This window comes from Pavona decussata, unplaced genomic scaffold, assembly GCF_977016875.1.
Source record: "Pavona decussata unplaced genomic scaffold, jaPavDecu1.1 SCAFFOLD_11, whole genome shotgun sequence".
Classification (NCBI taxonomy): domain Eukaryota; kingdom Metazoa; phylum Cnidaria; class Anthozoa; order Scleractinia; family Agariciidae; genus Pavona; species Pavona decussata.
Window position 1 is genome coordinate 1760001 of NW_028145434.1, and position 25000 is coordinate 1785000.

General features: G+C 39.6%; 1 protein-coding gene and 1 pseudogene across 1 annotated transcript in view; one reads left to right on the forward strand and one right to left on the reverse strand.

The window, feature by feature from the left end:
- Positions 1–5130: 5130 nt before the first annotated feature.
- LOC146488151 (uncharacterized) lies at positions 5131–5671 on the reverse strand (annotated as a pseudogene).
- A 5112-nt stretch (positions 5672–10783) lies between these two features.
- Positions 10784–25000, forward strand: part of LOC146488152 (protein mono-ADP-ribosyltransferase TIPARP-like) — a 15875-nt gene continuing 1658 nt past the window's right edge. The window contains exon 1 of the mRNA XM_085121639.1: positions 10784–11286. Within this exon, the coding sequence (XP_084977765.1) occupies positions 11078–11286 (209 nt within the window). The 5' untranslated portion in view covers positions 10784–11077. The remainder of the gene's footprint in view (positions 11287–25000) is intronic.

Below are 25000 nucleotides of genomic sequence, written 5' to 3' on the forward strand. Positions count from 1 at the left end.
TCCTCCAGGTAACAATCCACTAGACACTTCCTTCCCACCAGCCTAACTATGCGCTCCTGTTGCCTGGGAGTGATATGACTACTGTACACATCTCTATCTTGTGCATCTCCTAACCCCTTTTCTTTAGACGATTCTCTCTCAGAGAGCTCTTTGATTGCTTTGCATAACACTTTATGTTTTGGCCAATGAACCTTTTGACAATGCTCAGAACAATATCGAACAGACTGGCAGGCTGAACACTGTAGCAACTGTTTACGGCAATCAAACTCCAGGCAACCACTACACTGGTGGGACTTCTCTTTCTCTGGCAAGGCTACTCCCTGTCCCGCGGGGGTAGCCTGGATGCGTTTCCCGGATAGCTTCTGCGCCTGGTTTGACAGTAGCGGGCAATATGGTTCAAGCCTCCACAGAGATAGCAATGTGGACATCGGTCACCTTCCCTATTCATTCTACACTCTTGGCAACCAGGTGGTCTTGCTCCAGCCCTCGCTCCCCTCCCAGTAGGACTAGGTGCCATGGTGTCTGCCTTCTGGTTATTTGCTACGTCACGAAGAGTTTTAACTTCTGATTTCACTGTGGCCAGCTCCGCTTGTACAGCTTTTAGTGTTGCTAGGACCTGTGAGTCCTTCTGCGACTCCTTCTTCGTGTTTGCTTCCACTGCACCTTCAACGGTGAGGACCTTTGCAGACTTTCCCTTGCTGGTAAAACTGAACTTATTACTTCGCTCGGCTTCTGCAGATATAGCTAGGCTCATTGCTCCAATGAGGTCTTCATCTGCGACTTTTGGGTTCTGAGTGAGTGGTCTTATCTTTGCACGAATGGTTTCGTCAGCAAGACCGGTTTCCAAGGCATGCAGGAACAAACTTTGCACCGAGGAGGCATCATACTTAACCCCACTATCGGACTCTTTTGAAGCACTAATTACCTTTTGCCTAATAGTGAGTGCTCTCATCAGAAATGACTGAGGGTCTTCATTGGGTTGCTGGGCAATGTTTGTTAGAAGCTGGTAAAGTTCTGTGGCATTTTTCTCATGAAAATGGAAGCGAAGAATTTTACGCAGCCTGGGTAGGGTTAGGTCAGTCATGTTCTCTAGGTAGCTTCTTAGTTGCAGGCCTGGCTGCACAGCACGAACAACGGCACTAACTACTTCTTTGTCTGAGTACCCCTTGGCAAGCCCTGATTCTATTTGGGATATTAGAGCTTGATAACCCAGTTTATCTTTCTGACCAGGGTCACCCACCACTCCTTGTATTTTGAAATCCCTGCGGAATATGCTTTGCTCAACCCCCTTGGCAGGAAACTTGATCGTGTCTTCGTCTTTCACTGAGTCAGGAAACTTTTCTTTCTGCATTTTGGCCAATTGTTCCTCGACTAATTGCTGCTTAGACTCTAAATCACCCAATTCTTTTTTGAGCTTCTTCAGGTCGCCCTTGCCTTCCAATTCTTCTTGGCCGTATTGATCTTCTATCCCCTCGAGTGGCGGTGGACCCAACTGTGCAATTAACCCCTCAACAAATTCAATTTGATCATCGCCAGACAACTTCTCGAATGAATCCTCAATATTTCGTCTGATAGACCGAATAACACTTAATTTCCCCTTGCCTTCTACTGCCGACTTTTCAACTTTTGCATGAAGAGCAAATTCACATAACGCACTCAGGTCCAGCGACAAAATTTTGCGATCCAGAAGAATCAGTTGTTCCTCCGCCATTTCGATTTTACTTGTAAACAACACGAACAGATTTCCACATGCACAAAGTCCAATAAAACAATGTTCCTACCTTCCCTGGCCTCAAATTCAGGCTCCACTATCTTTTGCCAAACTGTCCACACCAAATGTCCGCTTCAACTACAACCAGTTAAATCCTGTTAATAAATCGTTGTCCATTGAAATCCAAAGTGAATGCGTAATGGCGGCGACAAACGCGAGTCCTCGCACACAGTGAGCAATCGATCGTCAAAACAGGTACATTTCCATCAAGTTTCTTCGAGAAAAATCTCCCGGACAGGCCCCCAGAATGTTACACAAGAAAATCCACACTGTTTGGTGTTTTCCAAGAGTATTTACGATATTAAAATACGGTTTCACAACTCATTTTCACAACGCGAGTCTTTTCGCTTCTCGAGCACGCACATGGCTTCTCCTTACGTCACTTGTCGTCTTGACGACACATCTCGTGTCCAGTCCCTTGAGAGGCGCGTACTTATAGTTCCTATACCTAACATTAGGTTTTGAACTGTGGCTGCAGTTTGGCGATTTTGCTCGATTTTTCTGTGCATTCGCTCTGACGAAAATTTTCTCTCAAATAGTTTCATTAATAAAATATTGAAAGATTCCCTTTTGCTTCTTCAAAGATGACACTGGTGGTGATAATTTCATTCAATTGGTTTGTTCTAATGTTCATGCGTGCTCACATAGAGACCTTGGCGAATTCCTTTTCTGAGATGTCATTATTAACCATGATAATGTAAACTGTTATTCTTGCATTTCCTGTGGTGACCCAACCACCCCACTCTTTTCATTTCAATTATGTAAACTCAATGATAGGATGATCTTTTTTCTATAGTAACATGATTTTGTTCACATGTTGAACTTTATTTTGTGGAGCAAATGCACTTTGAAACTTTAATCCCTATTATCAGAATATTAACTTTATAATGTGTTCTGGTACATTCTACTTTCTTTCAGGAGAACAACAAGATGCTTTGGAGACAACCACTGTAGGCAGAGGCTCCAACAAGCAGAAAACAGAGAAAACAAGCAAAGTGCCGTAAATGTGGTAATCCAATGAAAGGACACAAAGTTAGTCTATGCAGAACAAAGACTTAACTTTTGGACACTGTAACCACCCTCAAAGAACTCAATCTGTGAAAATTAGAGTTTAGGCATATCATGTCACCTACACCATTTACCCTAAGCCTTTTATTTGTGATTCGTTTTTCAAACCTTTCTAAACATCTCATTGTATTTGGTTTAGTATTCTCTTAAGCTTGTCTTAATTGGAGATTTCTGTAGCTTAGCAGTTTGGAGATGTACATTCTGAAGGCTTAGGGTTGGTTGGACAAAGGTGTGACATCCCATGAAATAAAAGAGACTGTGTTTTGAGGATCACATGGTCTACGGTACTTTCTACCAAAAGTATGTGATTCCATATAGAATTATAAGTGTTTGCAAGAATGCTGGAATGATTAGAAATAAATAAGACAAAGTACATTTAATTAATATTATTATTCACACCAATTCTGAGGACAATAATGTCTCTGCGATTTGAAACATTGCTGTGTGTGTTTTTTAACTATATTCATTGGCACAGAAATGTTTGCTGATGAAAATCGCAGAGACTCTGTAGTTCAACTGGTAGGCAAATTGCACATAGCCTTCAACATAGTTTTAGTCAGACCGTACATTGAAATACCATTGACAAGGGTGGGTAGCTGCCATGAATTCAAAGTAACTGCATGCATGTAAATATTCTTTTGTTTTGATTTTGCTACTATAATAAAATAATGCAATAAAGAAATAAAATAATCTAATAATATATGTCAAAATAACGTTTATCTTTCATAGTCACTTTTTACGACCACGACTATTAGAATCCCAAAAGAAAATTGGGGGGCGGGGGGGGGACCATGCAGGTTTTCCCCAGAATTTGGCTTCATCATCCCTATTTTTCTTCTTTGATTCCAGATTCCAATAACCTTTGCAAAGATCTGCTTAGTTGTAAACCATGCTAAAATATTTTATGGGCTGTTTTGGCAGTCACTACAGTAAAAGACTCAAATGTCTCAGACTATCACAAGATGTGTGGAAAATACACGTATGCGCAGTAGCAAAAGTAGAGACCATCCTTCAAAAAGTGCTTAATTGTATACATCCTAATGACTGAAAGGACAAGAGGTGTATTGCTACACCAGGTGTTCACACAAGTGAAGCAACATATCCCCTTTTAAGTTAAATATTAGTCCTTTGTAAGTGATTATAAGAATATAGAATAAAGAGAATACACAAAAGACCTTGTCCCAGGCTACACTGTACACTTAATAAAAGAACACAGAAAACAATTTTTTTTTAAATTTTTTTTAATTTGCTTTACATAACACAATAATTACAATATTGAACACTGCTTACACTATTTACAATAAATACCATACTTAGAAAACAATTTGGTATGGGATTATAATGTGCAGTTCCAGAGGAATCCATACCCATCCCATGAAAGGTTATCCAAAATTCCTAGGAGGTCTTAGAAGCAAACTATGAAACTAAACTGGAATTTCCTGGGGGAAGCTAAGGGGAGTGAACAATTACAGTGTGTAAGCCCGTCTATGGAAGGAGAATGGTTATTGTCTGGAACAGCACAATGCTGTTTTGCTTTAAAGGACTTTCTCTCGAACATTCAAGGTACATGCGAGGAACACAGAAAGGTGTTTTGTGCATCATTTGCAGCAAATGTTCTTTTGGGATCTAGCTACCAGTAATCCACAAAGAAAACCAGAGAGTAACATTTTTGAAAAGTACTCAAGCCATGGAGTAGACAGCAAGTCTTCAAACTGACCAAACTTCCATGTTACTGTTGATTACTACATTTTATAACAGGATACTAGGGTAAGAGTTACTATTTCAGGACATCCAGGTGGGGTGGATGATCCTTACAGTAGTTCATCAGGATACTGCTCTTTGCTGTCCTAACTGGTAACCCCTTGCCATCTCAGTGGGTAATTTCTCTCTTATGGAATGATCCACACAGACTGGGAGAGGTCTTGTATTTTCCCAGCCCATATATCCACAAATCCAGCGATATATGCTACTGCACGTACAAGCGTAAAAGATAAATAGACAAACAGAAACAAGGAAACTGAGAATTATTATTGGGAGTATTGACTGACAACTTTCTAAAAGTGTTCATGTCTTGACCCTTGCTACAAAGTAAAGCTATACCGAGTAACAGTTATAAAGCTGTGCTGTGTCATTTTATTTCAAGTAAACGTTATACTTGAATCGTGAGCACAGGTACGACTGGTGTGAAACCCAGGTGAGATTTCCTTTCTTTTTACGTACAGCTGGGTTACGAAGTACACGTGCTGTTATTCAAATGGTTGTTTTAGAGCAATATTCTCTGAAAAAAAACCTCACTGGTTCTCGGTTTGACCATCGCGACGACGATAGCCTTTTCCATTCTTGTCCCTCAGTAAGGGCGCAACTTGCAGTAGGACCGTCCTGTTGGTCATGGCAGAAAAGTCGTCATGCTTCGTGATGCAGTTTACATGCTCGATACTTCCATCAAATGTCAACATCTGTGTTCCAAAGCCCCCATTAAATTCTCTTGTTGGCATTCTCCACACGTGCACCTACAAACAAACGAGTGTCGAATCGAACAAAATTGTTATCAAGCCAGAGCGACAATTTCAAACACCAATCACAACGAAATTCGTTGCCTTGTTATTTCCTGAAAAATATATATCCAATTACTAACCAAACATTTACTGAAACATCGCCTTCGAACCTTGTAAGAAGAACGACAGGGGTAAGACCATCTAGATCTTCTTCTTCGTTGCTGGTGTGGGCTAATGGCTCCTCCGTATAAAGTCGAACGATTCCAAGGACTTCCATTTCGTCCGAGTCGTTTGACTCAGACAGATTTCCGCCACACACAGGTTCCACAAGGGACATAACTTCGTCGCTGTCTGAAATTTGGGTGGAGTCGTCTGTCTTCTTCTTCAACTTCATCGCTTATTATCTCGTCAGAAATCTTCTCTTTTTTCCCCTTTGTTCTTTTTCTCCGGTGTTGGCTGTGCTTCACCTGAATCTTCCTCTTTATTTGCAATCGGTTTCATATTGGGTCAACAAACTCTTCTCAATTCCAGCACATTTTTTTCTCCACACGTGTGATCTTCCGGCTTCCTTTTTTGGTGCGACAAGACTTTGTTGCATTTTCTACATTGTAGAACTTTAATTTGACAGACCGACTGGACTGGGTCGGCAGTGGTTGGCATAGCATTCATCTCCAGCGAACATTCTGTGACAGGTTCCACACTTTTGCCAGGATGTTTTCTGTGTCAACCCCTGACACCCCTCTGTGAAGCAACATTTGCATACTTTGTTGCAGCGGTTTTCCACTTTTTTATCGTATCCTTTCTTACATTCGAAACACCAGTAGCCCATTCCGAGAAAGCTAGAGACAAAGGTGATGACATCAAAGTGGTTTTCGTGGTGATAAAGGTAAATTTGTTTTTCTTGGCGTGGTCCTTCGTAGACAATGGCGTTGAAATGTTTGGCAGACAGGACGATGATTTGGTAATCTTCAATCACGTTTTGAAATTTGGCCACTTCGGGTAGCCCACAGAGACCCTCTCGCGCACCAGCCCTTTGATGCAATCGTTGAGCGAGAAGTTGCTGTTGTTTGCGTCCTTGACGAATTGAATTCCATTCGGGATGTTTTGTCTTGTCGAGCAATATCAGTCACTAAGGCGCGGGCGAGGCACAGAAATTCTTTGTTCTTGATGCGCAGGACACACTGCTTACTGTCTAGGAACTTGGACAATTTGAATCCATAGTGTTTCCTCTTGCGCGAGGCTACACCGCCTTGTGGCATACCCACATGAACCACATGTATTTGCAATTACCATCTTGAAGGTTGACCTGTTCGTTGGATTGTAAAACGCTGGTCCACAGATTGTTTCCAGCCCCGACCTGCTCCTCAGCCAACAAACATTCTGCCTCTTCCAACTATAAACAAAAGAAATGTCACTCTAAGAAAAATCAGAGAACTCAACTTGCATAATAATCAGCTGTCATACTTGCAGAAAATATAAAGCAGTAACGTTATGGCATAATTATCAGAACTGTTACTTGCAAAAATAGTGCAGTAACGTTATGGTTTAATAATCAGCAGTTGTACTTGCAGGAACATGGAACAGTAACGTTGTGACATAATTATCAGAACTGCTACTTGCAGAAAATTATACAGTAACGTCATGGTATAATAATCAGCAGTTGTACTTCCAGGAACATGGGACAGTAACGTTATGACATAATTGTCAGAACTGTTACTTGCAGAAAAATAGTGCAGTAACGTTATGGTATAATAATCAGCAGTTGTACTTGCAGGAACATGAAACATTAACAACTCATTCAACCCTTCCCTTAAAACCGGTTTTGGTGGCTCCTGAATCTATTTGAATACATGAATAAAGTTGGTCTAGTCATTCGGGACATACTACTAAGGGAGTATCGACAGACGTGGAATTACAGTTACTTTGTCAGAAACACTTAGCGGACTTCTCTCTACACAGGGAAGACAACCCAAGTCACTTCCACATGTTGAATTTCCCGAGGGGTTTTTATTGAGCAAAAACGAAAAACACTGGAGTAATGAAACTGAGACATTGTCCCAGGTAAATAACGTGATAGACCCATACATAAGACCAAGAAGGACTAAGACCTCCCTGATACTCAGAAGGCATTACCGGTATGGGATGCGTTTACTGCACAGAGCACAGATAAGGTTATGCGCGTATTGAGACGGCTCAACATCAAGGTTGTACCCGTACCGAAAAATATGACTCATCTGCAACAGCCGTTGGCCCTCACAACTAACGCGTCTCTAAGGAAAATGGAGAAAGGTGGGTTCAATGATTATTTCACTTCAACAATTACGAAAGTGTTGGAGAACGAGCCGAACAGAGATGTCGCCACAATCGAGGTAGACTTGAAACTCTCAACACTGAAACCAATTCATGCCATGGTACTAATGGACATTTACGATTTCCTACTAAGCAAAAAAGGAAAGAAAGTTGTCCTGAACGGGTGGAAAGCCGCTGGGATCGCCGAGGCATGAGAGCCTTCCAGAATGCAAGGGAACGTTTCCTCACTAGATGCATTTGAGCAATCCTAAAAGCTAACTACTGTAAATGCTTCTTTTTCTCCATGAAACATATGTATGTTGAGATTTTGTACGTGCAGCAAATTTGTGTTACTGTAACAAAGTAAGGTTTAGTTTCCGTCAATTAAACGAGTGAGCAGCTCTTGGTGATTTCACGGAGGCTTTGAATCTTTTGAATTGATAGGGTCTGGATAGTAGCAGATATGTCGATATAGACCTTATCACGGTTTTCGACGCCATTTTGACGGGTAGGCAAACAGGCTTAAAAAAACAGTGTTTGTATGGAAATCCGATGTCAAATAATTTTCATAAAACATCGCTTCTGAAAAATTCATGAATTGGAAACTTTTGGCACTAGGAAAAGGATTTTAAGAACAAAATTTAAGGGATGTAGCTGTGACAGAAAGCGTCCAGTCGTGTTTGGAACTTTCCATACATTTGTCTGTATAGCGAACCAGCCGTGAACTGCTGCCAAAAATAGTTCGCGGGAAAAAATACAGGGAAATGTATGGAAAGTTCAAAACACGACTGGACGCTTTCTGTCACAGCTACATCCCTCAAATTTGTTTCTTAAAATCCTTTTTCTAGTGCCAAAAGTTTACAATTCATGAATTTTTCAGAAGCGATATTTTATGAAAATTATTTGACATCGGATTTCCATACAAACACTGTTATTTCAAGCCTGTTTGCCTACCCGTCAAAATGGCGTCGAAAACCGTGATAAGGCCTATTCTATTGATAGGGTCTAGTTAAGCTTTAAAAAAAACGTAGAAACATCCGTGCACTCGTCTTGGAAGGTTTTATTGACGGACGCCAAAACGCAGTTTGGCATTCAGAAATGTAAAGGGCGAGTTTGCAGAATTATGAAAATCGCAGTAAATAAAGCAAGATGCTTGTCGAAAAATATTCGCGTTAATTAATGCATGTAAACCTAACTTTTGAAAAACTCGCGTGAATTTAGTGTAATGTAAATCTTCTTCGCGTTGTCAACGTGCATTGTTAATTTCCTATAATAAGGTAAAAAAAAAAAGGAAAATCTTAGGACGTCGCATGTGTTGTTTTAATTTTCTTCAGAGGATCTTGGGCCGAAAAGCTCATTGCCTTTCGCTCAGTATACACCTCTATACGAACCTTTTTTCTTTAACGAAAACCTACGGAAAAGAAAAGAATTATTATCACCTGGGCCAGCAAAAAGTACTTAGTGTTAGCACTCACCCAAAAAATGGAAACAAAAATAAAATATATAATTTATTGGTCACCGGCGGAATAAAAAGGGTATTGGGTTAGGTATTTCTCGGAAAACCGTCTCGCCATTTCCGGTTGCATTTTAATCACTCCGTAGCATTTCGCTTCCAAAAAATTCAGACAATCAATCTTTTAGGTCACTGTAATGGCATTTTACGTAGCATTTATTCTGTAGACGGGAGACTGAAAACCCTGCTATCAGAGGTTTTTTTTCTGGCAAGTCTTTCAGCATGTACGAAGTCGTTCGCGCATTTTTATTTCGGCCTCTGCCCAAGAAGCTTACATTTCCCGTTGAGCATCCGCTTTAGATAACTCCAAATTCTTGGAGATAGGCCACATGATAAACAGCTTTAAAAACCAGTTTGAACGAGTTTGTCAACTCACGCGCATCCATTTTTGACTGATTTGCTGTGCAAAAGTGAGCCTGTATGAAGTTTTGGCAACAGTCAAACAGGTAACAAAGCCGATTACTTGAAATACTTAAAACACGCACAACTTCGCACATACTAAAAGATTTGCCAGAAAGAAACCTCTGCTGGCAGGGTAGAGACTGAACTACATTTAGTGAACAAATCGCACAATAACAACTCAAGAGTGTCCAGGAGATTATACTGACGGAGCAGTTTATATTTCATTCCGTTTATTCTGTGTCCGACCCGGATGTTAGAACACTATCATGGCAGACAGACGCATAAAGGAATACGTATCTTCACTTTACAAGAAATATGAACACCGTAAGAAGACCATTCAAGACGCATTGGACCGTTTGAGCGCCCATTCCCCTGCTGGTTATGCGATGGTGACGGTTATCAACACTGCGGCCATTTTGTTCAAGGCTACGGTTGCAATTGAATTTTGTTATCACTTCAGACCTTACCACTGGATGATTATGAATTCGTCGGCTCATATCACCTGGTTAGGTCTCATGTTCATCGGGAGAGGGCCATTGTTTATCTGTTCTGTTATCAGCTTCGCTTTGCGGGTTATTTTGCAGTTTCTTTGGCTGGCGTGCTATGGTCTGGTGAAATCAATAGTGATGCTGATTGCATATTTGATCTCAGCTATTGTTTACACTATTGCAATAGTTGTAATTCCATTGTCGATGCTTCTTTGGCGCGGTTACAAAAGGGCATTACTCAATGGAAATGATAGCGATGCGGGTGCCTTTCCCTTTGATTTCAGGTACTTTGTTGTGACAATTATTCAGCTTTGGTTTTTATGAGGACCTTGATAGATAGACTATTTTAATCTTTACGAGTTTTGATACATAAAATCTCAGGACCAGATTTATAGTATTGGTGCTATCTACATCTAAAATGGACTTGTAAAACAGTTCGCTATCTTCAACACAACCGAATGATAGTTTGAAATATGGCCAACAAAGAGTATTTCTTAACGTAAATTATATCAAGAAATGGGCAGAGCTATAACCAAGGCAGAGAAAGTTGCTTCTCCAGTCTCAGTTATATCGGAAACAACGTTTCAGAGGGTGCAGTCTCAAAATTCCCCCAAGGGTACGCGCCTCACTTATTCACTCATTCACTGACTCACTGACTGACTCACTGACTCTCTGAATGCCAGACTGATGTTCACGGATTAATCGACCAAGTGATTTAGCTGGCTGGCGGATTGACGGTCGGACTGGCTACTTGAAGTAATATTAATATCCAACTCGAGAACGTGTGTTTCATCACAGATATCCAAACACTAAGAAGAAGGTTGTAAAAACGAGGCGCAGCCGATTTTTTTCAAACGTCTTCGAGGTGTTTGGATGTCTGATGAAACACACTTTCGAGTGTTTGATATGGCTTATATCCATACATATCCAAACCACGGTCACAGTAATGATTTTCTTTGTTTTCTCTTGACGACTTATTCATGAATTTGAGAATGATCGATCATCCACCTGTTGACTGTTTAGTGAGATGTTGTGTTAGCACTAACAAAAGATGATTTTCTCTCGTTTCAGCTTACACAAATTTTTTTCTAGTCTCAAGCATCAAGAAAATGGTGATTTCAAACGAACTACTTTGCCGTCTGGCTGTGAAGAATTCCAAACTGTGAAGAAGCGCTTTCATGCGTCAATTCCACGAGACAAGGCACAGATTTTGATGATTCAGAAAATCGAGAATGATATCCTTCTTGATAGATACAACAGGTAAGCGGCGTAAGATTTGGACTGATTGTGATATGCAAGGGAGTGGGCATTGTTGATTGTGACCAAGGGCGAAGGGCTTTAAGAAGGGATTGCCAAATTAAGAAATCATCTAAACATCTTCTTCGGTTTGAGTACAATTCAAACAAGATGCCTGCTATACTGGCATTACGCGTGATGCCGGGGCTGATTCATTTATTCCAACTGTATGCTTTGCCGATTGATAAAACTATCCTTGCTAATGGAATAGGTTGAGTCACGACGATCGCGTTACGCTGTTTCCCTTGTGTAACGCGACTCAGACTTTCACCGGAAATTTTTAAAATTCCATTACGATAACGTAAGCTTCTCAATGACCTCTTTTCAGTCTCGCGTCGTGGTCTAAGGCTGTCAAACAAAGCACGATTCCTTTGCCAGGAACTCACCAATTTCCACCGTTTTAAACGTCGGGTGCTTCTTAAAAGTCATTCTTTCGACTCACCGCTTCAAAATGGTGAAATTTCCGTTTGAAAACGGCACACTTGAGTCCACAACATGTCATGGCGAGTGCCATCCAAATTTTTCCTCGATCACTACTGAAGGAGGCCTATTGTTTACGGGAGTGCTGTTGACAGTTTAAAACCACATTTTCGGTGCAATACGAGCCCCAGTGCGTTGTAAAAAGTTTACAGCAATCAACATTCACTCACTGCTTGCAGTCGAATATTTCCGGTTCAGTCAAAAGCCTTCGGACAATTCAAAAACCCGCAGAAAAATTAATTTATCGTCGACGTGCAGCGAGTATTAAACACGGCAAAGCAAAGGCGACACACCCGATTGCTCGTCCTTATCAGGCGACTCACCCGAGATAAGGACGGCCGAGTTTAAAATCTCTCTGTGAAGAAATTTCTACTATTATTATCAGAGTAAGCTCACGAAGCAAAGGCGACGCACCCGATTGCTTACTGTTCTCAGGCGACACACCCGAGAGAACAACTGTGACCTACCGTGTAACATGAAAATTTTGCGAGTTCTAATTTTTGCGGATTTTGCGGATTGACCTCGATCCGCAAAAATTAGTTCCCGCAGAAATAAACACCGGCGAAATAAAACGCCGCAAAAATTAACTCCCTTCAGTCAAATTAAAAACTCCACTTTTGTTAGATCTGCGCCACCGGGGCGATATACATTCGACTTAAACAGACCAACCATGCTCTAGTAGCGCTTCTGCGGCGGCCTGCACAGAAGTTATTTTAACTCTTGAAACTTCAGCTGAACAAGAGTGTTATTATCATCGGCTGAGGCTGCCTCATTGCGTTACAGTAGAGCAAAGTTTTGCATTTTAGCAGGCCGCTCCCAGTTAGGTCTCAAAGTTGTATACTTCAGCTACATCTTTCACTTGAAAGCCCCTCTGTATACCTAGAAACGTTTCAGCTACGGTAATTCAAACATTCATACTGCTTTGTTATAAAATAATATAGTGTTTGGTTGTGCATAGTAGGCCAGGTAGGTTTTTTGTTTTGTTGTCGCTCAGTCCCTTTACGCAGTAAGGTATTACAGTGATATGTCTCTAATATATAAGTAGAGTGAACTGTGACTCAGCAAACCATACAATGAAAGTTAAACATATTAAGGTTTCTTCCACTTAAATGCTCTGCTGCTTGAGCAGAGCATCGCAAAAATAAGTTCCCAGCAAAAATTTTAGTCATCTCGAACCGCAAATATTTGTTCCCGCAAACCACAAAAACTCGCCAATCCGCAAAATAAAACTCCCGCAAAATTTTCTTGCTACACGGTAACTATGTCTTTTACCTTTACATAATAAAACCGTGAATATTTAGCCGGTATTTTGGAGACTTTCGTCGCACTCAGCGTGGTGAACATTGATTGCCAGTATCTATTTTGGTCTTACTGTCTGAAATACTAACACGGTACCGCAACAGTATCATCATAAAAAGCATTTTAAAAATACATTTTGTGTTGACTCTGATTCTAAGAGTTCCTACACACGTGGAAAAAGAAAAGCTGGTGATTGACGCCGTTACACTTTTTCCCAAATCATGAAATCGCGAGTCCTGATCAAATATATAACGTAAACATAAAAATCGCACTTACATTTGCGGACGAATGGAGGATGACGATTGACTTTATTTATCATTCAATTATTGGAAAATGATGTAGAAAATTAGCTTGCCGAAAAATAAACTCTAAATTTGCATCGTAGAGACGATGGACGAACAAATCATTGATGTTATGGTTCGTCGATTTAGGACCATTTAGCGCGCCGATTAGATTGGCGGGAAAACGAAAACCTTTAGGAAAAAATTGTCATTTTTCCGTTTCCGACGGTCGATGTGTTGTCAGGCTTCTGGACAGATCGGAGGAGTTTTCGTATCCAGTTAACTGTGCGTTTCCACAGAAGCCAAGCTTTCTAGTCACAAAGACTTCGTTGCTTTGCGGCAAGCTCGATCCAGACATTACACGCGACTGAAATGGATTCTTTACTATACTGTTGATAGATTGCTGCTTTCGAACAGGAATTCGATTATAGCAACCGTCACTCAACCTAATTAATTTTAACACCTCTACGCGGCTCCTCATGAACAATATGGCGCCAAATTTAATCCAGTTTTGATAAATAAATCAAATGATGCTTTGACGTCACACAGGTAGGGGTGAGTTGGTCCCCTCCCTCGCGATATAAGCTACAAAAAAGGATTTTGATTGGCCTGCTTTTGTTGAAGACAATCAGAACAATACATCCCGAGTAGGAGAGGGGAGAGTTTAATGAATAAAGTAATGTAAAGATTTGTGGCTAGGAGGAAGAAAAAAAAAGAAATGGACCCGTTTTTAGACACGGTATACCCCTTCAGGGCATCCCTCGTAATTACAGAATGCATCGCAAGTAGCTTAAGAGTGAATGTCAGTAAAAGTCGAAGAAAAATTAAAAAATTTGGCCACGGTCAAAAAATCGATTTCGCTCATACTTTGTCATTTTCAAGGCCTAGGTAAGTAAGTAAAGAATACAAGGTTAGTTTTTTGAAATATTCCATGTAACAGCAGAAAACCATGGAAAACGGTTACCCTACCGGAAGCTCGGATTTCACGTCGAGAGAACTCGAAATTTTACACTTTTCAGCTTCTCGCTGCACAGATATTTACACGGCTATGAATCTTTCTTTAGTATAATTTCATACATTGACGCTTCCTCAGTCAAAACATAGTAATTATTTTCATCTCTCCTTGTTTGTGAGCGAACTGAGCTCGCATGAAGTAAACACACACTTTTCTCTATCACGCAAAAGTCTAAAATAATCCAAGTTCAGCGAGAAAAAAAGCTGACCGGTAGTTTCTCAAATCCTCTGATACTTTGACAAAAGACATAATAGAGTAAACAAGATGCCTATACTGGCATTTACGCGAGATGCTGTGGCTGATTAATTTATTCCAATTGTATGCTTCGCAGATTTATAAAACTATCCTTGCTAATGGAAAAGTTTGAGTCACGACGATCGCGTTACGTTGTTTCCCTTGTGTTACGCTACTCAGGGATTCACCGGAAATTTCGGAAATTCCATTAAAATGACGTAAGCTTCTCAATGTCCTCTTTTCAGACTCCCATCGTGGTCTAAGACTATCAAGCAAAGCGCGTTTCCTTCGCCAGGAACTCTCCAATTTCCACCGTTTTAAATGTCGAGTGCTTCTTAGAGGTTATTCTTTCGATTTACCTTACCAAAATGGTGAAATTTCCGTTTCAGAAAACGGCACACTTGAGTCCACAACATGTTAACAATATGGCGCCACAAAGTTAATCCGAGATTAATGAAAAAATTAATTGATGCTTTGACGTCACACAGGTAGGGGTGAGTGGGTCTCCTTCCTCGCGATATAAGCGACAAGAATGGATTTTGATTGGCCTGCTTTTGTTGAAGACAATCAGAACAATACATCCCGAGTAGGAGAGGGGAGAGCTTAATGAATAAATCAATGTACACATTTGTGGCTACGACGAAGAAAAACAAGTTGCCCCCTAATGGCATTTACACGGAATGCTTAATGAAGCCCCATTTATTCCCCATTGTATTCTTCGCAGATTTTTAAAAACTATCCTCCCTTCCCAATTGAAATAATTGAATGGTTTTGTTCAGAGAGACTGCGTGATATTTTATCGTTGTGTTACAGGGAATCATACCGGAAATTACTGTGCGATAACGTCATAACCCCCGCTTGAACTGGTCTGGTTACCTTGGCATTGAATTATTCGATCTGTTTGTGAAAGCGTAGTTTCTTCGCTGTGAACTCTCCCAATTTCCACCGTTTAAACTGCCGAATACTACTTAGAAGTTATTATTTCGATTTACCGCTTGAAAAAGGTTTGTTTTCTTTCTGAAAACGGCAGATCAGAGTCTTAAATTCATACATGTGGCCGCCATTGAACGAAAACAACCTTTTAAATGATTTTTTGCTCTGACGTCACACAGGTAGAGATGAGTAGGTCTCCTCCCTCGTGATATACGCGCCGATAATGGATTTTGATTGGGCCGTTTTTGTTGAAGACAATCAGAACAATAGATCCCTTCTGGGAGCGGGCAGAATTTAATGTAGCTTTAATGAATAAATTAAATGATGATTTGACGTCACACAGGAAGGGATAAGTGGGTCCCCTAGGCCTCTCTCGTTATATGTGCCTAAATAATATATTTTGATTGGGCCGCTTCTGTAGAAGACAATCAGAACAATACGTCCCTACTAGGGGAGGACATATTTTAATGCATAAATTAATGTGTCGATTTGTGACTACTACGAAGGAAAAAAAAAACAATATGCCCTTAATTGGAAGTTACACGGTATGCTTAATGTCGCCCCATTTATTCCCCATTGTATGTTTCGCAGATATTTAAAAACTGTTCTCCCTTCGCAATTGAAATAATTGAATAGTTTTGTTCAGAGAGACTGCGTGATATTTTATCGTTGTGTTACTGGGAATCATACCGGAAATACCTCCGCAAAACGTCATGATCCCGCTCAACTGGTCTGGCTTCCTTTGCGTTGAATTGTTCTATCTGTTTGTGAAAGCGTAATTTCTTCGCTGTGAACTCTCCCAATTTCCACCGTTTAAACTGTCGTGTACTACCTAGAAGTTATTATCTCGATTTACCGCTTGAAAAAGGTTTGTTTTCATTCTGGAAACGGCAGATCAGAGTCTTAAATTCATACATGTGGCCGCCATTGAACAAAAACAACTTTTCCATATGATGATTTGCTTTGACGTCACACAGGTAGAGATGAGTGGGTCCCCTCCCTCGTGATATACGCGCCGATAATGGATTTTGATTGGGCCGCTTTTGTTGAAGACAATAAGAACAATAAATTCCTTCTGGGAAAAGGCAGAATTTAATCTAGGTTTCAGAATAAAAAGTAGCGATATTAAAACATGACGTTTCGGCGACGGCATGTCACCATTATCAAATGTAAATTATAATAAGGTGGGTAACGTTATATAAAGAAAGGAAGGTGTGAAATTACATTAGAATAAAACGAGATGGCGTAAAACAAAAGAATGTGCAAAATTAAATGAACGGTTTTGCTGGTATGGAGTCTTTTTGAGTGTTAAGAGTCGGTCTCTTTTTCCTTATTAGAAGCATCTCGTTAATAAGGCACTCGAATTTCCCGCGGCATTTCTTTAGGATGGCAAACTGCTCGTGAAGATTGTTCGGTCTTTGATCGTGTTGGTCCTTAAGATTTTTGCCGATGACGGAATACTTGTGCTCCTCAATGCGGAGGTGGAGGTGACGGCTTGTGTAGCCTATATAATTCGCATCACACGAATTGCATTTAAACTCATACACAACGCCTTGTTGATTTACCAACGAGGGCTTTGTTTCCGTGACCGCTACTTTTTATTCTGAAATGTTTTCCCAAATCCTTAGTTATCAGAAGTTAATCTAGGTTTAATGAATAAATCAAATAATGATTTGACGTCACACAGGAAGGAACGAGTGGGTCCCCTCTCTCGTGATATGTGCCTGAATAATAGATTTTGATTGGGTCGCTTCTGTTGAAGACAATCACAACAATACATCCCTACTAGGGGAGGACATATGTTAATGCATAAACAAGATGCCTATACTGGCATGTACGCGTGATGCTGTGTCTGATTCATTTATTCCAATTGTATGCTTCGCAAATTGATAAAACTATCCTTGCTAATGGAATAGTTTGAGTCACGATGATTGCGTTATGTTGTTTCCCTTGTGTTAAGCTTCTTATGTACCGGAAATTCCGGAAATGCCATTACCATAACGCAAGCGTCTCAATGACCTCTTTTCAGTCCCATCTTGGTTTTAGAACTGTCAAACAAAGCACGATTCCTTCGCCAGGAACTCTCCAATTTCCACCGTTTTAGACGTCAAGTGCTTCTTAGAAATTATTCTTTCGAATTACCACTTCAAAATGGTTAATTTTCCGTTTGAAAACGTCACACGAGCCCACAACATGTTTAACAATATGGCAGCCAATTTAATCCGATTTTAATAAATAAATCAAATGATGCTTTGACGTCACACAGGTAAGGATGAGTGGGTCCCCTCCCTCGCGATATACGCGACAAGAATGGGTTTTGATTGGCCTGATTTTGTTGAAGACAATCAAAACAATACATACCGATAAGGAGAGGGGAGAGTTTAAAGAACAAGACGCCTATACTGGCATAAACGCGAGATGCTGTAGCTGATTCATTCACTCGTACTGTATGCTTCGCAGATTTATAAAACTATCCTTGCTAATGGAAAAGTTTGAGTCACAAAGATCGCGTTACGTTGTTTCCTTTGTGTTACGTTACACAGGGCTTCACCCGAAATTTCGGTAATTCCATTACGATAACGTAAGCTGCTCAATGACGTCTTTTCAGTCCCGTCGTGGTTTTAGAACTGTCAAACAATGCACGATTCCTTCGCCAGGAACTTTCTAATTTTCACCGTTCTAGATGTTGAGTGCTTCTTAGAAGTTAATCTTTGGCCACTGTTTCCTTGGTCAACGTTGCCTACAGGCTGAGCGCACGCTATTGCCTGGTACGCGCAAACGAGCTTAATTTTTAGAGTTTGGCCCTTTATTTTGTCGCTACAGTGCCAGCTTCTTGGAATGTCATTATACAGTTATAATGTTTCTCATAATTTAGAGTACTCAAGTTCCCGTTCCAATTGGACCTTTGAAACAGCGATTTTGAGAAAACATGGAAATTAGCTCTGCGATTTGTGTCAAATTTTGGTCACTTCCGTCACACTTGAGGATAACGTTTGTTTCGTTTGCAAGCGTTTGGATCGTTCAAAAAACGTGCGTTTCGATGGTTCAAAGCGTTTGACATCGTTCGTTTAGATCGCTCAAAGCGTTTGGCATTCTTAGTTTCGATCGTTTCAGGCGTTTCAGAATGTTGATATACTACATCGTGCTTATTTTTCGCATGTCACGGCAAAGTCTTTTCGGTAAAGCCTTCGTCTGTTATCAGAAATAAACCTTCTGAAGGAATTAAGACTATAATAGATCTGTGCATAACTCAAAAAACTTTAAGGACAATTAAGTAGATATCAATTATTACAACTGGATATTCGTAAAACAAAAGCTACATAACATGCAACAAAAACAAAACAAAAAAATAGAAATTTATATATTTCGATCAATCAGTTTTTTTCACGCCCAACAGCTCCGAAAGCCAACAAGAAACAGCGCCGCTTGGTAAATTATGGCATACTTACAAGATATTTCAGCGCTTACTTTCCCTAAAAGCAAAATTTTGTGAATGAAACATTACATTTTAAAAGCACAGGATGCAAAGTTTAATTTTGAGTATTTCAACAGTTTAAAAAGACGTAATATCGACTGAGTTTAAAATGACTACAATAATGTCAACAATAGATTCCTGAAACGGATCGACCAATTTAATTATCTGATCAAGATAAAAAAAATTTAGAATAGTACTCTCTGGAACTGCAAATTTATCGTTATTTGCGCTTCACTGTACGTTCCCTCTGCTTGATTCAGAAGGGATTACGGGTCTCATTGGAAACAACTGCGGTTGGTTGACAGTTTAATTCGATAAGGTCAGAATTAATAACTTCAGTAAAATTATGCAGAGGAAACGCAAGGTACGTAAACAAACATGGAACGATCGAAATGCGCCAAGACAGTCAATCATTTGGAACGTTTGAAACGCTTGTTTCAGACGTTACAAACTCACAAAGCAAACGATATGTAAACCAAAATTTCCATGTCTACGACCTCACGCCGTAGAACTAAAACATGTAATGCTGAATTTGTTATTGTTTTCGTTCAATTATCGAAGACTGCAAAGTGAAAGCCAGTGGATATGAGAGTACAACTAATGTGCATTTTAGAAAGGTAAAAATTAGGGCGATATCAGTTTTAGTTAATCGCAATTTTGAGAGTATTTTTTTCCACGGTGTTATTTCCGAATTTGCACATTTTTGTGCGACCGCATTTTCTTTTTTTTATATTCAACGTGAAACAAGAGTTTTTCTTGAGATTTGCGTGTACAAAGGTTGATGCACAAAAAATTTAGTTTTTATTTTTGTCTTTGACGTTTTTCTATAATCCCCATGTTTTAAGACATTGTTTAGCGTTGCATCAGATTTGTGACGGCCGTGTCAGGCTATAGCATACGCACAGCCTACACGCTCGGGCTCGAAACGATACGGCCCAGCCATTTTGGTTGAACTCAATGACGTCACGCAAGCATCGCCAGGCTGCTAAGTATATTCCAAGATGGCGGCGACCGCGCTCGATTTTTGGACTACTTTGAACAAGGATTTCATAAGGATAGAAAGCTTACACGGAATGCCCTGCAGGGCAGGCCGTGTCTAGGTTTGGGTTGGGTGTCTTTTTTTTTTTCTTCGTCGTAGCCACAAAAGTGCACATTAATTTATGCATTAGAATATGTCCTCCCCTAGTAGGGATGTATAATACAAAGATGGTTGGTTAAGAGAAATTAAATTTCTTTTCTTTAAATGTCTTTTCTTGTACTGAACCCGCTTAAAGAAACCCCCAAGCTTTAATAATGTGCCAAATTTTTTTCTTATAAGTCCCCAAACCTACAAAGTCATCGTGTAGTGAGTCCACTTTTTTTCTGTTTATATCTTTCTGAAGGAATTTTTTTGCGAAGGTGAAATGAACTATTTTAAACAAAGACGGGGATGTTGGCTTATATAATATAAGTGCAATCCATAACACATGGGAGTCATGAAATGAGTATAGGTTGCTTTGATAATTGGATTGGACAACAGAATGAAGAGATAAGAAACAAAATGACCTTCACCAACATTAATTATTTATCTCCGTCGCTCAAATAAATGATTTCTTTCATATATGGTCAAATATTCTCGTATCACCAGAATGAAGAGAATACAAAACTCATTGAATACAGTTCCTGCTTGGTAGTACATCTTATAACTGGTTATTACCTCAGCCAACTGGGACGTGCTGTTTTTAAAGTTCTAATAACTTCATGGATTGGCATAAAATATATTCCTTTTCCAATGTGGCTTCTTTCTACAGCTGCTTCAGAGCGACCCGAAACAACCTCCGGGATGGTGCAAAAATTACTTTTATGTTGAACCTGGCACGATTAACAGGACAGACCGCCATCTTCAATAAATTCGTTGGCTTTTGTAAAAACGCATTCTTACCAAAATCAATTCTACTTCTGTTTCAACTCCGGATCGAAATTTCAAGGACCTATTGTGATATTTGATAGCTTGTCACACTGCTTGAGTGGTGTGACGGAAGTTGAGGAGCTACTGCATTAGTCATCGCCGCAAATCCCCGCACAAATCCCACCGACAATAGTAAAAAACGAACAAGACATCGTTGTTCTGTATGTCTGTGATCAACTCTGGTTTTAGATGTAATTTTTGAGAGATATATATGGATAACTAGATTTGTTTTTTTTTTTTTTTTTTTGGAGAACGATGCAATATTTGCATTCATGGGAACAGTTACCTCCGATTGGCTAACGAAGGATGATAAAGTTCCTCATCCTTAATAGAATTAATTTAATTGTTCCAGGTTGTATTGCTATCAAGTTATTTTCTATTTCTTCACCAAGTTAACCGGGAAATCTCGCACATCTTTAAATGAGATATTTTAAAATATGACTTATTTTAAATCAAGAGATTTAAATATCTGTTATTTTAGCCAAGTCGCTCGTGCGTGACACAGATTAGGGAGCCATTGAGATTTAATTTTATCTCGTGGTTTACATTTTGGTGTTTGCAGGTTTGTTGTACCCGTTTAGACAATATTTAACATCAATATATTTTTTAAAACGTTTTAAGCGTGGAAAATAGTTTAAAGCCTTTTGTATACAAACTTTGGCCGAGAAGTTAATTTATTCTATTATGCCTTGTTATGTAGCGTTGTAGATTTCAATGGTGCTGAATTGTAATTTTGTCAAACTTTGATCGGCGTTCGTGCAAAAGTTCTACTAGATCCTAAAGATTTAAAACCTTACACCTAAAAATCAATGACTGAACTGTCTTTTGTCAAAGTATCAGAGGATTTGAGAAACTACCGGTCAGCTTTTTTTCTTGCTGAATTTGGATTATTTTAGACTTTTGCGTGATAAAGAAGTGTGTCTACTTCAACCGAGCTCAATTCGCTCACAAACGAGCAGAGATGAAAATAATTACTATGTTTTGACTCAGGATAGCCTGCGTAGCAATCGTTTCCGTTTTAGCCTTTAAGCCAAGCGGGGCAAGCACGAAAGACGCGCGAGGGCATTGGGCAAAAAGGAGCAAAAAAGTAGGAACCGCTCCTACTATAATTTTTTCTTGCTCCTTTTTGCCCAATGTACTCGCGCGTCTTAAAGGAAACGGAAACGACTGCTACGCAGGCTAGACTCAGAAAGAATCAATGTATTAAATTATATTAAAGAAAGATTCATAGCTGTGTAAATGTCTATGCAGCGAGGAGCTGCAAAGTGTAAAATTTCGTGTTCTCTCGAGGTGAAATCCGAGCTTCCGGTAGGGTAACCGTTTTTCATGGTTTCCCTTATATTCTTTAATAACTTACCTTGGCCTTCAAACTGACAAAGTATGAGCGAAATCGATTTTTTGACCGTGGCCACGATTTCTTTGATTTTTACCGACATTTACTCTTAAGTGCTTATTCCGTTTAGGGAGACAATCTATTTCCGTTTGGGGGAAGTTCGTAGGAGATATTAGACGCCGTCATTTGAGATATTGAACAGGAAGCAGCGATGTCAATCAAGAACGTTACATTTGTCAAAAAATATCTTACCTCTCTTACAGTTTAGTTCCTTCGCGACATTTTTAAATAACAAAGACTTTAAAGAACTTCCTTTTGTACGTCTCAGGCTCTTTTCGTTCTGTGGATTGAATGTTTCATACAAGCTTCCTCCACACTAAGAGACCTCGTTTAACTGAAGAATAAATTGAAGTACGACCTTGTTTCAGTACAAACCTCAAAGAAATGATGGGTATCAGTTGTTAGTGCATTGACCACGAAAATTACCTATCCAACCAAACTGTAGTCAAAGTGCTTTTATTACGAAAAAGGGATCGAAAGAATCTTCAGTTCTACGTCGATGTGGAGTAGAAAGGATTGTAAGTTTTTATCACACAGAATTGAGAAGGTCATTTGTCCGCCGCAAAATGATTCGAGTGCGGACTTTTGGGAGAATGGAAAAATGGGTCGGGTGGGTGGGTAGCGGGGCTTAGTGCAATGGAATAGCGTACCGCCATACTAGGATGACAATTCTTTCAAGCCCTTCATGCTACACAACAAAATGTCAATGTAAATAGTGTAACCTTTACCATGCAGCTAGTGGTTGCCATATCAGAGAACTCAGTAAGGCAACCTGAGTGGCAGGTTCATTGAAAGTTCTGAAGTCAAAAGCAATCGATATGATTCCCGTTCATAAAGTGGTGTGACATGCAAAAGAGTAAAATTTTCTTTTAGCTTATGTTTCCCCTATTTGAAAGGAATTATTCTAAGCTGGGGCAGTGTTCAATCAACTAGGCATACCGTTTTTAACTCGTGAATGCGCGTAGCGCAATGAACGAGTTATAGCAATAGCTGACTGTTGACTTGGTCGGTCGGTCGGTCGGTTTTGTCGTTAACTTTCGGGCGTGCGCAGTGAATGAGTTTTAAATTCAATTAGTGGAAAAAACACGCGAACATTTATTGTTTACGGCGCATCAGGAAATTCTTATTCAATATGTAGAGAATAATTTGACGATCGTTCAGTGCAAGAATGGAGATTTTTCGTTCAATCTGAGCAAAGTTACAAGTTTTTTTAGTTTTTCAGAAAGTCCGGGGTCGTAAACTCAATTAGTGAAAAAAAAAAAACGTGAAAATTTTTTTCACGACGCGTCAGAATTCTCTCATTCATTCTGTAGAGAATAATTTGACAATCATTTTAGTGTAAGAATGGAGATTTTTCGTTGAATCTGAGCAAAGTTATAGGTTTTTTTCGTTTTTTCTACAAAGTGCGGTTTCTTTTAAGAATTAAAAATAATTTAATTTAGAAATAATTTAATTAAAAATAATTTAATTTGTCAGTTTTCACGCGAAAGCGGAACGTGCCATGTCACGCATCATTGACGTCGTAAACAAAATTATGCAAATTTCTGGTGAAATGAACACTTTAAGATCTTGTCAGCTTTCATAGAGGTTTCAAAGGGAAAAAATGTTTCATTTTCGAAATTTACAACTGGTAATTTATGGGAAAGCAAACGGACGCGGTCGATAAATAATTCTTATTTAGCAAGAGCTTGTCATAGTTCATTATTTTTACTTGATGATTACGTGGACTGAACTCCAAAGGAAAAATTTCACGCATATATGTCGGGCATGAAATGTAATGCGATACTTTGTTGAACAGATTTCCCTTTGTGAGATCGGCTTGCCCTACAGTAATTTTGTAATTTAAATTCCCAAAAAAACTTCACTTGCCCATCGGGCAAGTGATGGTTAGAATCCACTAGCCCGATCGCAAAATCCAGTAGCCCTGGACTATCGGGGACACGAATTTGCATGACGTAGCTGCACATGGCGTGCTTCTATGAACTTTGAATCAGAAAAAACACGTGATTTTTTTTTAATCGGCGCATCAGAATACAAGAGTACAATAATGGTTATTTTTCGTTACATAATCGGGCAAAGATATAATTTCTTTTAGCTTTCAAGGAAGTTTCCGTAGCCGTCTAAATTTCAATTACTATGTGTCATCTGCATTCACGAGTTGGCTCACAGGAGCCTTTGATTGAAGAAGTAGCTAGTTTGTGCCGCTATAGTTGCTTTAATATCTACGTGTGACACCAGAGCCTTTATGTCGCAATCTGGAAAAATAAATCTCTGTTGAATATTAGAAAGTCACCAAGTCTGCAAAGTTTTAAAAGAAATCTGAGGAAGCTTGAAACTGAGCAATAATGATAACTGTTGTGGCCTTTGTTCCACTTGAATTTTATGGATTTTATAACTGTAAATGTAGAACTGCATAGATTTATACTTGCATTTTAGGATGGATGAATTTGTCAGTGGTTGCCAATTTTAACTTAGTTTTAGTATGATTGTACATAGTTTTATCTATTATTAGAGTTCGTTTTGATTTCTGTCCCCAGTTAGACCACAGGACTAAATACTGTGACTCATCATCATCATAATCATCTTCTTCTTCTTCTTCTTCTCCTTCTCCTTCTCCTTC